Here is a 12311-nt window from a genome sequence, read left to right on the forward strand (position 1 = left end):
TTGCGGATTCAGTCAGGGAGTGCCAGTAAGATGTTAGAACACGATCTGGCCCCTTACAAAGGCTCAGGAAACGGGCTGGTTGTGATGAAGCGGGGCCTCTTCTTTCCGCCTGCTTCCTCCTCCTGGCCTGGTCTGCTCACCGCCAGGGGGCACCCTCTGCCCATGAAACCCGCCCGCCCCCGCCCCCACACACCGAGGGAGGGACGGGCCCCTTTGCCTGAGAACTGGGGGAGGCCTTGGCCTACCTGAAACGTGGGTTTGTGAGCCTCGGGCCCTGTCGAAGAGCGGCAGGAAGGAAGGATGGAGGCGAGTCGGGGGGGCGCGCAGCCCTCCCGGACCTCCCGGGTCCCGGTGTGTGCGCACGTGCTGCGGCCTCCCAACAGAACATGTGTGTCCTTCTGCCCTCTCTCTGCAACGCCGCCTTCCCCCGGCATTTCTATCAGCAAAACAGACCAAGGGCCAGCGGCCCCGTGAGAGGCCCCTCATTGCTCCCATTTTATGGATGAAGAAACCGAGTCTTGAATTCCGGAAGTGGTACCGCTCCTGGGCGTGCTGAGTAACAGAGACTCGCCCCGTCCCACCCCCTCCCCGCACCCAGGCCTCGGTCCCCGGGGCCCCCTCCACAGGCCCAGGTCTGGGCACGGCCTCCTTCCTCAGAAGGCCACTCGGTGGGATCGGATTCCCCGGGCAGCCGTTCCGATCGGCTCCAGGCTCCGGCACAGCGCGGCGCACGGACGCGGGCCCGCCCCGCTTCCCGAACTCCAGGGGTTAAGGCTCGGGTCCCGCCCCTTTTCCCGCCTGGCTGGCGGGAGTATGAATAGCCTCGTTCCCACTCCCGACGTTCAGTCGCCCGGCCGCTCCTCGCCCCGCCCCGCCATTGTCCCCGCCGGTCTCCCTTCTCCCTCCCCGTCCGTCCGAAGAGCTCTGAGAGTTGCTGGCTTCTCCCGCTGCCCCGCGTCTCTCCACCTTCGGTGGGTCAGACTTGCGAGCAAGATGGAGGGCTGCCTGGGGGAGGAATCTTTCCAGATGTGGGAGCTCAACCGGCGCCTGGAGGCCTACCTGGCGCGGGTGAAGGCCCTAGAGGAGCAGAATGAGCTGCTCGGCGCCGAGCTCGGGGGCCTCCGGGCGCAGACCGGGGACGCCTCCTGGCGCGCCCGTGCCGACGACGAGCTGGCGGCCCTGCGGGCCCTCGTCGACCAGCGCTGGCGGGAGAAGCACGCGGCCGAGGTGGCGCGCGACAACCTGGCGGAAGAGGTGGAGGGCGTGGCAGGCCAGTGCGAGCGGCAGCGGCTGGCGCGGGAGCGGGCGGCGGCCGAGGCGGCCCAGAGCCGGCGTGCGGCCGAGGCCGAGAAGTGCGCCCAGGCGCGGCTGAGCTCCCGGGCCGCGGAGCTGGAGCGCGAGCTGGCGGCCGTGTGCGCGGCGCACGAGGAGGAGCGCGCCGCCCTGAGCGCCCGGCCCCGCGCCCCCAGCCGCCCCGCCGCGCCCCGCGGGCCCCCCGCGCCCGCCCCGGAGCTGGAGGAGCTCACGCGGCAGCTGGGCGACGCGTGGCGCGGGGCGGTCCGCGGCTTCCAGGAGCGCGTGGCGCGCATGGAGACGTCGCTGGGCCAGGCCCGCGAGCGCTTGGGCCGCGCCGTGCAGGGCGCCCGCGAGGGCCAGCGGGAGCTGCAGCAGCTGCGGGCCGAGCGCGGCGGCCTCCGGGAGCTACGGGCGGCGCTGGAGCAGAGGCTGCAGGGCGGCTGGCAGGAGCGGCTGCGGGCCACCGAGAAGTTCCAGGTGACCGGGGAGGGTCGGGGAGCCGCGCAGGCCCCGCGGGGGCAGGGGCCGGGGAGGGCGGTGCGGAGTGCGGCTGCACGCGGCTGCCCGTTCAGGGGCCACTGCCTAGAAAGCCCGCCGTGGTGCCGGAGGGCCTTGACTCTCCCCGCTTTGTCTAGAGTAGGGTGGGGATGGCGGGCTTCGGAGCCGTGCGGAAGAGCACAGCCCTGGCCGGCGCCGGCGGGCAGCGGGGCGGCCTCCTCACTGGCCGGGGCCGCGGGCTTGTCCCCGCCTCTGCTGTCGCTCCGAAGATGCGCGGGCCACCACTCCCCGCCCCCAGCTCCCCCAGCGCTGAGTTGGCCCCGTTCCTAGCCGCCCTCCTCCCCCCGACAGGAGGGGGTCAGGGGCCCTCGAGGTGCGGCCACCAACCGGCCCTGCTCCCTTGTCCCAGCTTCTCAGCTCCCCCCAGCACATTCCAGAAGCCGGGACAGCTGCTCCCCCTCACCCCGCGCAGATGGGACCAGCAGCTGGGAAAACAGCCTCCCGCCTGGGCCAGACAGAGGTCTGGCCACGGCCACCTCCCACCCCTCCTCTGTGAGGAGAAAGATTCCAGAACATGTGGGAAGTGGAGGGGGCGGGGGCCTGGTGTGAGGACCGACCAGGAGACAGTGACTGGGACCGTGCTCCGGGCCTCTTGATTAATCGTTTTTCCTTCTGCGTTCACTTTCTTTCCCTCTCCTCTCTAAGCATCTCCTCTCCTCCCTCACCTCCCCCCTCCTGTGGGAGCTGAAGTCCCGTTTGCGCTCCGCATCCTCAGAGAAGGAGCCGGCCCATGGGAGAGCCCGGGAGGGCCATCGGCCTCATCTCGGGGGCTCCAGAGGGGGTCCTCCGGGCAGGACGGAAGGGGTAGAGGCAGGAGTCGGTCAGGGAGCAGGCTAGTTAGTGGGGGGCCGCCCCTTCACGGGCTGCCTCCCCTTGTTCTGCAGCTGGTGGTGGATGCCCTGGAGCAGGAGAAGCAGGGCCTGCGGAGCCAGATTGCCCGGGTCCTGGAAGGTCGACGGCAGCTGGAGCACCTCCAGATGTCCCTCAGCCTGGAGGTGGCCACATACAGGTATGGGTTCGTCGGGCCCACCCAGGTGCACGGATGCGCACACCCTTGCAGGCCGAGCTCCGCCGAAGGAGCCCAGAGCCATGGGTGGTGGCCACTGGGCTACCGCTAGGTTCTGTGACTCTGGGCTGATTCCTACCGCACCAGGACGGCTTCCACCCGAGCCCACCTGCTCCCCCGTGGGTTCGGGACCAAAATAGTCTCCTGTGCCTGGGAAATCTCCCAAGGAGAGGTGAGGCTGCTGAGTGGGACGGCCTCAGGAGAGACAGCTGGACACACGTGGGGCCTCTCCATCCAGAGCCCTGCCAAGGGGCTGAAAAGCCCAAAGTGTGTGTGTGTGTGTGTGTGTGTGCGCGCTCACGCTAAGGCGATGATGTCCTTGGGCAGCCCTACAAAGGAGGAATTGCAGGTTGGGGGTGGGGCACCTGACCCGGGCCTCGGTCTCCTTGTCTGGAGATGGGAGATGCGGGGGGTGACATCCAAGGCCCTTCCATCCTGAATGTCATGGGCCTGACTCCCCTCGAGCCCTAGCGCCCTGGCTGTGCCCAGCCCTTCTGTTGATCACATTTCCTGTTGGCTCCAGAAAGGCTGAGACTGAGCAAGTGCTGCCTCTCTCAAAGCCACAGTCTCTTCTGGGAAACTGGCCTGTCCGGCTGAGGACCCAGTGATGGAGCCTGAGGACGGGGCTTTGCCACAGGGTGGGGGCTGGGGCTGGACATGCAATGAGGACAGTACCCGGAGAACTCACAGGCCAACTAAGACAGCGGCCCCGGGACAGGATCAGGAGGGCAGGGGAGGCAGGGCCCTGAGAGGGAAGGTCAGTGAGGGTGTTGGGCTGAGGAAGAGGGCGCTGTACCTCCACAGGGCACAGAGCTCAGAGAGCAGGTGCCCCGTCAGCAAGGACAGAGGTGAGACCATGGCAAACACTAAGCAGACTCAGAGTCCTTGAGAGGAGCAGGATGTTCTGCATCACCCCTCCCCCTCTCCGTGCCCTCCTATTCCCCTGTGGGGCGCGGAGGCAGGGTCATGGACACAAAGACCTCCATTGCCCCGAAAGGCTTGGGATCCAGAGTACTTAGAGGTCCCAGGATGAAGGCCTTGACCCCCAATCAAACCACTCAGGCGAAGGGTCTGGGCAGGCTTAACCACTGGTTTTTGAGGCATGAAAAGGATTTGGAGAGAGAGAGCGGAATTCATTTGCTTTTGTCTGTGACCAGCTTTGGGGCCCCTGGGGGAGAAGGAGGGAGGCTATCCCATGGGAACGGCCTGAGAATTCCCACTCCCCCCGGGAAGCCCCCTACTCAGACCCTCCCCTACTCAGACCCTCCGGAGGGCACTGTGGACAAAGGCAGCAATTAGCATGAGAATGGGCCCCACAGGGAGGATGAGATCACTGGGAGGGGGGGGGCTGTGTGGGTGTGTGCGCACTGTGTGGGAATCTGCCCTGTGTCCCAAGTAAGCCTGTGATGCTGTGGGGTGTGTCCATGGGGCACCCCGGGTGCAGCCAAGTGTAATCCCACGCGTGGCCTTGTGCTGCAGTGGACATGAAGAGGAATCGGGCAGGGCCAGGGACACAGGCTCAGCCAAGTCCTCCCTGGCTGGCTTGCCAGAGGGCGGGTGGCTGACCCAGCATTTCCTCCCTCATCCGCAGGACCCTCCTAGAGGCCGAGAACTCCCGGCTGCAGACCCCCGGCAGCGCTTCCAAGGCTTTCCTCGGCTGCCAGGGTAAGAGGAGGGGCCAGACCCTCCCCCCCACTCTCTCCTTTGCCCTTTATACCCCAGAGTGACTCCTCTCCTGGGAGACCCAGTCTAGGTCTTGACTCCTTGGCCTCCTGTAGCAGTGAGTGTACTCTCCACCCAGCCCGTGGAAGGTGGGGGCAGGGCTCATGGGCGCTCTTGCCAGAAGTGGTAGCTGCTTTGAAGCTCCGGGCCACCACCAGTCCCTACTGACGCTGTTTCTTCCCCTCTGCCTTTCCAGACCCTAAGCTGGAGCTGCATTTCCCTGGGACCCCAGAGGGCCGGCATCTGGGACCTTTGCTCACTGCCCTGAGCCCTACTTCCCTCTCCTTGCCCTTGCCTGATACCCTTGAGACACCTGTGCCAGGCTTTCTGAAGAGCCAAGAATTCCTCCAGGCCCGTACCCCAACCTTGGCCAGCACCCCTATCCCGCCCACACTTCTGGCTCCCTGTGCCGTTACAGATACAGAGATCAGAGCCCAGGATGCCCCGCTCTCCCTGCTCCAGCCACAGATTGGGAGGCAGCAGGTTCCAGAGGCCCTGCACTCTAAAGCCAAGGTAGCCATCCCTTCCAGCATCCTGCCAGGACCAGAGGAGCCTGGAGGCGAGCAACAAGAGGCCAGTACTGTCCAGTCCCCTGAGGATCATACCTCCTTGGCCCCACCCCTCAGCCCTGACCCCTGTAGTTTAGAGGCCAAAGGTAGAGAACCCGGTGGGTCTGGAATGGCCAGCAGATTCCAGGAGGAAGGTGAAGGGCAAATCTGGGGGCTGGCAGAGAAAGAAATGGCCATAGAGGTAAAAATGGTGAAGAGTTTGCAGCAGGAAACATGGCAAGAAGATGGGGATCTGAACATGAAGGAAATCCAGGACTCCCAGGGTCCTTTGGAAAAAGAAACTCTGAAGTCTGTGGAAGAGGAAATTCAAGAGCCACTCATGTCTCTGGAAAAACAGAGCCATGAGGCACTGAGATCTCTAGAGAAGGAGAATCCAGAATCTCTGAGGTCTTTAGAAGAAGAGAGTTTAGACACATCAAAAGGTCTAGAAAAGGAGAATCAAGAGCTATTGATGTCTTTAGAAGAGAAGGATGCAGAAGTAGTGAGACCTCTAGAAGAAGAGACTCTAGAACTACTTAAACCTGTAGGAAAAGAGGACCCACAGACATTGCAATCTCTAGAAAAGGAGAATCAAGAACCAATGAGGTCTCTTGAAGGTAATCTAGAGACATTTTTATATCCAGAAAAGGAAAATCAAGAGTTAGTAAGGTCTCTAGAAGAGAACTTTGAGTCAAAAAGAGATTTAGAAAAGGAGACTCAGAAGCCACTGAGGTCTCTAGAAGATGAGAATCTAGAAAACTTGAGATTACTAGAAAAAGAGAACCAAGAGTCTCTGAACTCTCTAGAAGATGAGAAGCGTAAGACCTTGAGACCTGTAGAAAAAGAGAACCAGGAACCACTGAGGTCTCTAGAAGAAGAAGACAAAGAGACATTGAGGCTTCTAGAAAAAGAGAACCGAAGGTCCTTGAGGTCCCTAGAAGAAGAGGAGCAGGAGATAGTGAGACCTCTAGAAGAAGAGAACCAGGAGCCAGTGAGGTCTCTAGAAGATGAGAACCAGGAGACATTGGGACCTCTAGAAAAAGAGAACCAGAGGTCCTTGAGGTCTCTAGAAGAGGACCAGGAGACAATGAGACCTCTAGAAGAAGAGAACCAGGAGCCAGTGGGGTCTCTAGTAGAAGACCTGGAAACACTGAGACTTCTAGAAAAAGAGAATCAGGAGCCAGTGAAGTCTCTAGAAGATGAGAATCAGGAGACATTGGGACCTCTAGAAAAAGAGAACCAGAGGTCCTTGAGGTCTCTAGAAGAAGAAGGCCAGGAGACATTGAGGTCTCTAGAAAAAGAGAACCAGGAGCCAGTGAAGTCTCTAGAAGAGGAAAACCAGGAGACATTGGGATCTCTAGAAAAAGAAAACCAGGAGCCAGTGGGGTCTCTAGAAGAAGAAGGCCAGGAGACATTGAGGCCTCTAGAAAAAGAGAACCAGGAGCCAATGAGGTTTCTAGAAGATGAAAACCAGGAGACATTGAGATCTCTAGAAAAAGAGAACCAGGAGCCAGGGGAGTCTCTAGGAGAAGAAGACCAGGCAACATTGAGACCTCTAGAAAAGGTGAAACCAGAGCCACAAATGTCTCTTGGAAAAGACCAGGAGATATTTAGACCTCTTGAAAATGAGAATCAACAGTTATTAAGGTTCCCAGAAGAAGAGAGTATAGAGACAATGAGATCTTCAGAAACTGAGAATCCAGAGTCACTAAAGTCTGCAAGAGAAGACTTGGGAATATTGAAATCTCTAGAAACTCAAGAGTCACTGTGGTCTCCAGAAGAAATGAATCAGGAGACAATGAAACCTCTAGAAAAGGAAATTCAAGAAGCACTGGACTCTGTGGAAGATGACCGAGAGACACAGAGACCCCTAGATAAGGGGGACCAGGAATCACTGAGATCTCTGGGAGGGTGGAACCTAGAGAATCTGAGACCTCCGGAAGAGCTAGGTCAGGAAAGTCAAAGGAACCTGACCGAGGAAGAGACGCCCGAGCAGATGGAGAATCCAGAGTCGCCGAGGTCTTTGGAAGAGGAAGGACAGCAGTTGCTACTGTCTGCCATCCAGCAGGGGTGGGAAGATGTGGTGGGGGACCAAGAGCTGGAGCAGGATTTGCCCCCTGGCAGGGCGGCAGCGGGCCAGGAGGCTGAGGCAAAGCTGGACGTGAGGGAGTGGGCTGGCTTCGCCGGGAAGGAGTCTGTGGGGCATGGACAGCTGCGGCTGGTGACCGCAGGGGAGGTCTGGAGCACAGGAGAGGGGCACCCAGGGAGCCTTGAGCCCAAAGAGCAGAGGGTCCCAGTTGAGGGAGCCAGTGGGGAGGGAGGCACTGAGGGCTTCCGGGACCCTGAAGGGCAGCCGGAGCAAGTGGGGGTGCCAGGCCTCCAAGCTCCCCAGGGAGTGTCAGAGGCGAGAGAGCCGGTGTTGGAAGGTAGAGATGAGTCCCTGGGGGGTGGCCAGGCCTCCCCAGAGGTCACTTCGGGGTTAGCGACAGCTGTGGGCAAGTCTGCTGCGGGAAGCCGGCAGGGACCAGAGCAGGAGGTGGTGGGGCTGGAGGACCCAGGCCCCCTGGCCAGAGAGGAGGGGGAGGCGTCACCCATGGGCGAGGAAGGTTTGCAGGCAGAGAGGATGCAGGGTTTGGAAGGGCCCAGAAAGGACCCAGAGGAGGCAGCTGCTCTGGACCCAGAGCTTTCCACCCTGTCCAGGAAGAGCACAGACCCCCTGGAGCCTCCCAGGGGCTGGGAGGAGGCAGAGCTGGAGGCCCCGTGGGGAGCAGAGGCTGGGCTCCCCGCCGACACCAAGTGCCCCTCTCACAGTGGAAGCAGTAGGGGTACCCCTCAGCCCAGGCCCCTGGGGTCAGAGGAAGCAGGAAAAGATGCAGAGCTAGTGCTGGGGCCCCCCAGCCCAAGGCCCACTGAGCCCCGGGCGCCCACCCCAATCCCTGGAGATACCCCTGGGCTCGAGCTCCTGGCTGAGGGGAGCCAGGGGGCTGGCTGGGGGCTGGAGGGCAGAGCAGAGGCTCTGGGAAGGCTGGAGGGGGAGCAGGAGAAATTGGGTTCTGAGGGGAGCCCTGAGGATCTCCAGGAGGAGGGGGAGGAGAACAGAGAAGACAGCGAGGCTGATGAGCTTGGGGAGACTCTTCCTGACTCCACTCCCCTGGGCCTCTATCTCCAGTCCCCAGTCTCCCCCAGGTGGGACCTGGTCGGAGAGCAGAGGCCCTCCCCTCAAGGGGAGGCCAGAGAGGAAGGCTGGGATCCTTCTGTCCCGGCCCCTGAGGGCTGTGGGGCTCAGCCTGGGGAAGAGGAGGAGGAATGTGGTCAGGACTCTGACTTGTCGGAGGAGTTTGAGGACCTGGAGACCGAGGGTTCTCTCCTTCCCGGCATCCCCGGGGAGGCCGTGGAACCTCCAGGCCAAGTGCCTCAGCTGCTGCTGGGGCCTGCAGCCTGGGACGGGGATGGGGAGTCCGATGGGTTTGCAGATGAGGAAGAGAGTGGGGAGGACGGAGAGGAAGACAGAGAGGAAGAAGATGGGAGGGAGTCGGGGGCTGACCAGTGGGGCCCAGGGTCCTCTGTGGGCCCCCTCCCGGCCCTGAGTGGGCCTCAGAGAGGGAACTTCCTGGGGTCTGAGACCACAGATGGCAGCGTCCCCTGGGATGATGGCCTCAGGGGCATGGCAGCCGATGTCCGCATGACTGCCCTGGAGACTGAGTCCCAGGACAGCACGGAGCCCTCGGGCTCGGACGAGGAATCTGGCCCTGTTCCCTTGGAGAGGGAGGACCAGGTCCCCGGCCCTCTGGGAACCCTCAGTGGGGTGGGAGACATGGGCCTGGGAGTGGGGGACAGCCTGGGTGTCAATGGCCAGGGCCCCAGCCTGAAGGAGGAGTTAGAGCGTGTGAATGGGGGGGTGTTAAACGGGCTGCAGCAGTCCGAGGGAGGAGGGCAGGGGAAACTGGGGGGCCCTGAGGCGGACCAGGGCAGCCCCTTGGAAGAGGAGGAGGACGAGGGGGGTGCCCTGAAGGCCCCTTGGGCAGGACCTCCTCTTCACCTTGGCGTGGGCCAGTTCCTGAAGTTCACTCCAAGGGAAGGAGATGTCGACTCGTGGTCCTCAGGGGAGGACTAGGGAGAGCTCCTCCTCCCTCACTGAGGACTCGGGGTGTGTGTGTGTGCGCGCGTGTCAGGGGGGTCCCTCAGCCCCCTCCCGGCTCAGAGGCAGCACCCGTAAGTTATGGTCCCTTGCCCTGTGGCTTCTGTCCCAGAGGCTGGCCGGCCAAGGTGAAGCAGGGTGTGGTATGGGGGTGCGTCCCAAGAACGGAGGCTCCAGAATGCAACCCAGCCCCTCCGACCCTGCTGTCCCATGAGGCTTCAGCCAGCTGAACCACTGTAGGACTAGGCCCCTTTCCTCCCACACCCCTTCTCCCCCTCCTGCCATCTGGAAAGGGCTCCTCCCAGGGGAGGGGGCTGTGGTGGTCCTCACCACAGGGCTCACCAGCCCTGTCCCCCCTCGCTGCACCCTCTTGGGGTGTCTGGCCGCTGGGTGAGGGTGTGCTCCCAGGTCCTGACCCCCGTATTCCTGCCATGTTGTGTCTGGCTCATCCCTGCCTGAATAAAGTAGTTCTTCCGCCCCCAAAGTCTGGACTTTTCCTTCCCCAGTGTGGGGGCTCCTCAGGGCCAGGCGGAGTAGAGGAGACAGGGTGACTGGAGAAGAAGCTAATGTTGGGGAGGGGCTGCCTCTGAGGAGAGAAGGAACTGGAAGGCCGCATGGGGCCCGGGGAGGGCTGGGTGGCAGTCCAGGTGACCCCAGTGCTGGCAGAAGTCAGGCCCATCATCGTCTCTGCCCACAGCGCTGATGACAGGGATTAGGCCTGGGGCCACCCCACCTTGTGCATCCTCCCCGCTCCCCCGGCCCCTCAGTGCCGCCAGGATAATGAGCCCCTTGCCTCCAAACCCAAACAGTCGTCTGGCCTGCAACGTTGGCTCCAAGTGGCTGGGTCAGAGCAGGATGCGGGAGGCTCTGTGGCCTCCGGTCAGTGTTTAACCTCTCTGGACCTCAGACTCAGCTGCAGTGAGGGGCGCTGGGCTGGGTGACGGGGAAGGGGTTGGGGGGTGTCTCGGGGGCAGGAAGAGCAGGAGGAGGCTGGGGAAGGCCGGGGCGGGGGGGCTGCAGCTTAGATCTTCAGTGGGACTTGCCTCCCGAAGACGGGACGAGGCCGTGAGGTGGGGGTAAACCGAAGCTGTCAGGTGTGAAGGAGCCAGGGGCTGTGCTCCCAACTGGGGTTCGGCCTGGGGTCCCCCCAGCCACGGCTTCTCCCCGCCCCCACCTCTCTCTCCAGGAGTGCTCCGGGTCCCTGTGAGGGGCAGGGAGAGACCAGGGGTTCCCAGGTTAGATGGGGCCCGAGGCCTTGAAGTCAGGATACCCAGGGAGAAGCCGCTCCTGGCTCGGCTCCGCGGGAAGGAAGGGCAGGCAGCCCCTCCAAGTGTCCGGCTGGGGGCGGGGTAGGGGCGACCGAACAAACGTTCCACATTTGGAGGCCAGCCCAAGTCCGGGAGCAGGCTCTTCCTCTCCCCAGGCCCAAGGCTGAAGGCAGGGGGACAATGAGAGGATGGAACCCCAGCCCCAGTCCCAGCCCCGCTGGCTCGCACTCGGGTCCTCTGGCCAAAGAGGGGTGGACGGACAGGAGGCGCCCCGAGAGACTCCCGCTGTCTCCCTCTCCACTCAGAGGAGTCTCTGTCTTGGGCGCCGAGGCCCTCATGTCACACACACCCCTGCCCTTGGGTGCAGGATCCTGTCTGTCCCCACCCTTCTGGCAGCCCAAGGCCCCTGCTCTCCTTCCTGTACCCAGTGCTGGCGAGGCCTGGTCTGATCCCGCCAGCCCGCCGGGCCCGGGGGCCAGCACTTCGGCATCCAGGCAAGTAGGGCGCACCCGCTGCCCCTCTTCATGGGACAGAGGAGCCCTGTGCTTGATTTCCCCAGGCCCTCGGGCACCACCGCCTGGGCCAGGGGCCAAGGACAGAGGCCACGCCGAGCAGTCCTTCCCTGTCCCCGGGTGTCCCTCCTGCCCCCTGACGCTGGGATCCCTGGTCCCCTACAGAGTCACCCCCACAGTCCTGAACAGGGGGAAGGATGTGAGTTAGAGGTCAGGACTTCCGGAAAGGGGGTAAGTAGTGGAAGGTGTGTTCTCTTTGGAAATGGCAGTCTGTCGATGCAGCAAGAGAAATGAAGGCTGGACAGTAACAGGGCCATTCCGGGAGGTGATAAGAGGAGTGTCACTTTTCAACAGATATTTGCTGAGCACCTACTATGTGTTGTCACTATGCAGACACCGAGAATCCAGGGTTCCTTACCCCCTTCTAACTGAACAAGGGCTCCTGAATGGAAGTCACGTTTGAAGAGAGCCGAGGAGGAGGTTGTGGGAGCGCAGAGCCAAGGGGCTGGGGAACCTCACCTGATCTGGGCTGGGGGGGGGGGGGGGGGGGAAGGAGGGAGAGGGAAAGGATCCTAGTCAGAGGGAACAGCATGTGCAAAATCCTGGGGCAAGACCAGAGAGCCCAGGGGGTTGAGGAGCAGAGGGAAGGCATGTGTGGCCAGAGGTGGAGGGTGAGGGGGAAGAAGGTTCACACGGAGGCTAAGGAGAGTCTGAGTCTCTGGGCTGAGGCCTTGCCAGGCGGCCGGGAAGTGTGCACGTCTTCCGGGGGGAGTGAGGAGCCTCTGATGGGCTTGAAGGCACAGGCGGGCAGCAGGACCAGGTTTGCATTTTCAATATAACCTGTGGTGGCTGGGCCAGGATGGGCTTCGGGGAAGCTACTGCAGTGGTCCGAGCAGGGGCGCTGGTGGCAGTGGGCACGAAGAGGACAGCAGTAAGGGAAGCAGGATCTCAGCTCCTGGGGGCCCACTGTGGGGGACGGAGGGGGTGTGGCAGCTGGAAGAAGGGGGTCCCATCTTCTGAGCTGGAGAATCCGGAGGAGCTGCCTCGGAGTTCAGGAGAGAGGGCCAGGGTGGAGACAAGAGCAGGAGGGTGGGTGGCCTGGGGGGCACCCAGAGAGAGCCCAGGACAGAGCTCCCAGGTACCTACCCGCAGAGAGGCCAGGGAGCGGGAGGGCCCCGGGGCCCACAGCTCAGTGGACCCGTC

The 12311-nt window shown here is 62.5% G+C and overlaps 1 protein-coding gene across 1 annotated transcript; it reads left to right on the plus strand.

Annotated features, from left to right (window-relative positions):
• The first annotated feature begins 860 nt into the window (after positions 1-860).
• On the plus strand, positions 861-9806 carry NES (nestin). Its single transcript, XM_032398362.1, has 4 exons — positions 861-1773; positions 2739-2863; positions 4512-4585; positions 4839-9806. The coding sequence occupies exons 1-4, from the start codon at positions 994-996 to the stop codon at positions 9302-9304; spliced, it is 5445 nt and encodes a 1814-aa protein (XP_032254253.1). The 5' UTR covers positions 861-993; the 3' UTR covers positions 9305-9806.
• Positions 9807-12311: the final 2505 nt, after the last annotated feature.

This window comes from Phoca vitulina, unplaced genomic scaffold (assembly GCF_004348235.1).
Source record: "Phoca vitulina isolate PV1807 unplaced genomic scaffold, GSC_HSeal_1.0 scaffold115, whole genome shotgun sequence".
Taxonomy (NCBI): domain Eukaryota; kingdom Metazoa; phylum Chordata; class Mammalia; order Carnivora; family Phocidae; genus Phoca; species Phoca vitulina.

Bases quoted from the DNA above. Each gene is read 5' to 3' on its own strand.
- NES (XM_032398362.1), top strand. From the start codon at position 994: ATGGAGGGCTGCCTGGGGGAGGAATCTTTCCAGATGTGGGAGCTCAAC. The intron at 1,774-2,738 runs GTGACCGGGGAG...CTTGTTCTGCAG, and splicing joins GGGCCACCGAGAAGTTCCAG to CTGGTGGTGGATGCCCTGGA. The intron at 2,864-4,511 runs GTATGGGTTCGT...CCTCATCCGCAG, and splicing joins CTGGAGGTGGCCACATACAG to GACCCTCCTAGAGGCCGAGA.